This window comes from Panulirus ornatus, chromosome 48 (assembly GCF_036320965.1).
Source record: "Panulirus ornatus isolate Po-2019 chromosome 48, ASM3632096v1, whole genome shotgun sequence".
Classification (NCBI taxonomy): Eukaryota; Metazoa; Arthropoda; class Malacostraca; order Decapoda; family Palinuridae; genus Panulirus; species Panulirus ornatus.
Genome location: NC_092271.1, coordinates 30,383,528 through 30,388,047, shown reverse-complemented (window position 1 = coordinate 30,388,047; position 4,520 = coordinate 30,383,528). Strand labels below are relative to the sequence as shown.

At 43.8% G+C, this 4,520-nt stretch overlaps 1 protein-coding gene across 1 annotated transcript; it reads right to left on the bottom strand.

Annotated features, from left to right (window-relative positions):
* Positions 1–1,545: 1,545 nt before the first annotated feature.
* LOC139764040 (neurotrophin 1-like) lies at positions 1,546–2,828 on the bottom strand. Its single transcript, XM_071690500.1, has 2 exons — positions 2,730–2,828; positions 1,546–2,553 (listed from the first exon to the last, which is right to left on the bottom strand). Exons 1-2 carry the CDS (start codon positions 2,745–2,747, stop codon positions 1,864–1,866), a joined length of 708 nt encoding a protein of 235 aa, XP_071546601.1. The 5' UTR covers positions 2,748–2,828; the 3' UTR covers positions 1,546–1,863.
* Between the last annotated feature and the right edge of the window lie 1,692 nt (positions 2,829–4,520).

Here is a 4,520-nt window from a genome sequence, read left to right as displayed (position 1 = left end):
ACAACACAATCTGATCAATAATAAACAGCATGGTTTTAGGGTTTGCAATTCATGCCTTACAAAACTCTATGAATTTTATCATATATTGTTCAATACCCACGATAAGGCAAAAGCAATATATATTATATTTCTGGACTTCCAGAAAGCACTAGACAAAGTCCCTCACGTTAATTGATACATAAAGGCCGGTTCCTGGGGATTACTAGTTGCATAGGATATTATCGAGTAGAAGCCTGGTTACGTGCTAGGAGCAGAGTCATAATGAACAGGGAATTATCACCGTGGTCACCCGTTATGAGTAGGGTCCCCAAGACTCCGTACTTGGGCAGATACTTTTCGACATTTATATGAACGATATTGATCAAAGGCTAGATAACCTAGTGTCCGCATTTGCAGATGACACAAAGATCGGCAGTGCCATATCAATTTAATACGATAGACTGTGATTACAAGATCTGAATATAATCGCTGAATGGTCTAGAAAATGGCAAATGGCATTTAACGTCAATAGACTTTAGTTTTTACAAGCAGGAAACCTAAACAAAAAATTTTTGATTATGAACTAATGGTCCACAAGATAAAGGAGAGCTCTAGTGTGAGAGATCTTGGGGTCACTGTCTTCAGTAACTTTATGTTCCCAGCATTGTAATGAAGCTGCCAAGAAAGCAAAGATTTAGGATTTATTAACAAAAACTTTATATACAAAAGCTAGGATGTGATATTGCCACTGTACATAAGTCTAGTTATTTCACACCTGGGTCAGAAGGAGGGAGGCTCATTAACTGGGTCAGTAGGAGGGAGGATCAGTCACTGGTTCGAAGAAAGAAGACTCAATCACTGGGTGAAGAGGAGGGAGACTTAGTCACCAGGTCAGGAAAAGGGAGGCTCAGCCAATGAGTCAGAAGGAGAGTGGCTCGACCGTTGGGTCAGGAGGAGGGAGCCTCAGTCACTGGATCATGAGGGAGGCTCAATCACTGAATCGAAAAGATGAATGAAAATGAAGAGGGATTAGCTGGTGAGAGATGCCTTAGCATGGTGAGATGTGAGGAAGTAATAAAGGACTGGGATGTGTGGGGAAGGTTCTACATGCTATATCCTGCTGGACGGTGGAAGAGAGAGATCGATCTTTTACATCAGAATCATAGGTGACTCGAGATACAGTTATAACTATCGTTCTTGGTTGTTGATTGGGGATACCGATTCAGGGGGCTGTATAATATTATTGTGATGAGTTTCTTGAAGGGTTCTTGGAGGTGCAGCGAGTAAGACAAGGATAAGAAAGAAAAGAAACGTTTAAGAGCAATAGACTATAGAACTCTGCTCAGGAGCTCCATTGTCAATCACCCAAGTTTAAGAAAATTATCATCGTGTAAGAAAGATCCAAAAACCTTTAATCATTTCTTACTGCACACATTATACTTGTCCCATTGACATACGTTCCCATTCTTGACGGAATTCCTTTTTTCATATTTTGGTAGTAGAGAGTAGAATTATTTTCCCTTTGAAATCTCTGTGGGGATTCAGTACATGAAAAAACACTGGATCTCTATATGAAATAAAGAATTTATTTGTATCATGCAAGTGCAGGAGCTGAAGTTACACGTATGATGTACCTTATGAATAACTATAGGTTAACTGACACCGATCACAGCGAGATGACTAGAGAACTGCTTTCTTCACGTACAACGTTGTTGAGTGAGTCATGCCAGGGACCATGGGTCCAGCAGCAGCATTGTGGCTGCCACAGGGAACCACTTGCTGGTGCTACTAGACTACACAGGCTGAAAGACTAAGATTCTCAAACGTTTTTGGGTATTGTTCAACGTTCATTGCCTATAGCAAGAGATTTGTGGTGTGTTAGCCTCAGTGGTCGATGGTGTAGGCACCCAGCAGACAGGCACAGCTGGCAGGCAGCTTGAAGGTCTCGATGGCGAAGGGGAAGTACTGATCATAGGGGTCATAGACGAGGAAGCGGTGGTAGATGGACTTCTGCAAACACTTGGACTCGTAGCACTCAGGCACCAGGGGACAGGCGTCACCAGAGGTTAGGCACTCCTCGATGCGTGTGGTCTGAGTGAGAGTTTCGTAGTGAGCGTCTACGTTGTTGACGATGATACGCCACTTGCCGTCCGTGTTCTGGGCACGCAGAGGCCTGACGTAAGCGGTTTCTGAAGGGCACAGGTAATTCTCTTCCTCAAGGGTCTTAGGACGTGCAACGGAGAGTTCAGTGTTGAGGTCAGCCACGTCAGCGTATAGGGAAAGGACCTTCTCGTAGTGGTACTCAGCGGCGTGCTTGATCTCGTAGGTGGGGTACTCGGCGTCCTCAAGGCACCAGGGCTTGGTGGTGTTGGCGGCGCATGCAGGCACGGCGGGTTCGTGGTGCTTGTAGGATGGCTGAGGGTGGTAGGAAGGCTGTGGATGATAGGAAGGTTGAGGATGGTAGGATGGTTGTGGGTGGTAGGAAGGTCTTGGATGATAAGACGAGGAGCCATGGCTGATACTTACATGGGACCTCTGCTCGGCCAGGGCAGCGGCCACAAGTGCCAGCGACACCTGTCACGATAGATTTTGTTATCCACATATAGAGAGAGATTGGCAAGTCAGTGAGACTTAGTAACTAGGTATCTTTGCACTCTTTTATTCATAATTGAATAAATAGATATACTTCCGAGAGAATGATGGTTATCTTTACAAAGTCCATAAGCAACCTTAGTAAACTTGCAACTTACCACAAATCTCATTGCCATGCTTTTGTTGTGTAACTTCAGCTCTCGACTCGGCTGAACTGTGCGTACTCGAGTCTCACCACCAGCTTATATAGCGAAGCCTGTGGCCCCCGCCCGCTGAACGAAAACTTGCGATTCGTCGTCCTTCAAAACAAAATACTTGGACGTTAATCATTTTCTTTTAATCTTTAGCTTTTTATTATGATATATTTGCATTATCCAGCACATCAAATGATCTTTGCATAATATTCTGTGTATACTGTTAAGCATCACCAAGCAAGGAATGAGCGAAAGATTACACAAGGAGTCCTAACAGGAGAGAGATCCGTGGTCTGACCCTGGCTTGTGGCTCTCCCTCACCGCATCATAATGACGTCACTGTCTTACCATCGTCATTGCCATTCATAACCGTCCTGAAAGCTTTGGTCTTTGAATATATACGCTAAGCCTGACGGTCATTACCGTAGTATATATGAGGCACTTAAAGCTTACCTCGGGTCACGAATCTTTTTCTTCTGCTGGTGTTGCTGCTGCGTCTCTGTTTGAGTTATACTAAGAAGAACCACACTAATATAAAGGGAAAGATTCTAATGTGCTAATCATCAGATGCTCTGTATTATCTGTTGGACTTATATTAACATGTGCTGAGAACAGTATTGTCATATCTTGGGCTCTGTCGGGAAACAATATACGAAAAATATCTAACATTCCATTAAGAGGGACTCTATTGATGACTGACTGGTAGTATGCATGACCGAGACACCTTAGATTATTTCTCCACAACACCACAACAGTGATACTATCACGTAGCTCGTCATGCACTATGACTGTATAGCCACATCTTGCTAGATTGTATTCACACTGCTCTTTCATACACGAACGCTTCACGACCATCACAGTTAAAGAATGTTTCATTATGGTGAATTTTCTTGAACTTCCCTAACAAGTACTGCAATATGACAATTGTGATAGGACACAGGACCACTAGGCATCCTCATCTACTACCGGCCAAAAGTACCCCAATATTGACTACTTGTCTCCCGGCTTCCCAAATCTACCTCCTTCACTGAGTCATGGGATAGCCTCAGGTCCCTAAGTATCATCAATAGTAGTTCTCTGAGGAATTCACACCGTTCTATAGACCAATAACTCTTGGAGTTCACTCGTGACATAATAGGATGGTATCCACGTTCTCATTCCTGCCTCTAAAAAATACTCACACACTTGTTCGTCGTTTCTGCGTTAGCGATAGCGCCAGGAGGAGACGAAGAAAGGCCGCATCCACTCACATATGTTCTCTAGCTAACATGTGTAATGCACTGAAACCACAGATCCTTATCTATAATGAGGCTCCACACACTTTTCCATGGTTTACCTCGGACGCTTCATTGACAGCACGTCGACCCTAGTATACCACATCGTTCCAGTTCATTCTATTTCGTGCACGCCTCTCACCCTCCTGTATGTTCGTCCCAATCGCTCAAAATCTTTTACACGCCATCCTTTCATCTGCAATTTGATCTCGTTCTCCTCGTTCCCTCCACTTCTGACACATATATCCTCTTTGTCAACCTTTCCTCACTCATTCTCTCCATATGTCCTAGCCATTTCAACACCCCCTCTTCTCTCTCAACCACACTCTTTTTATTACCTTCTGAAATGAAGATCAAATTACGCACTAACGAACACGTCCTGATGTTGTGCCCTATCTATGTAGAGAAAAAGAGGAAAAGGAAGAAAGACCGAATGAATGCATACGCGCGACCAATGTAAAAGAGGCAGTGAAAAGGCAAG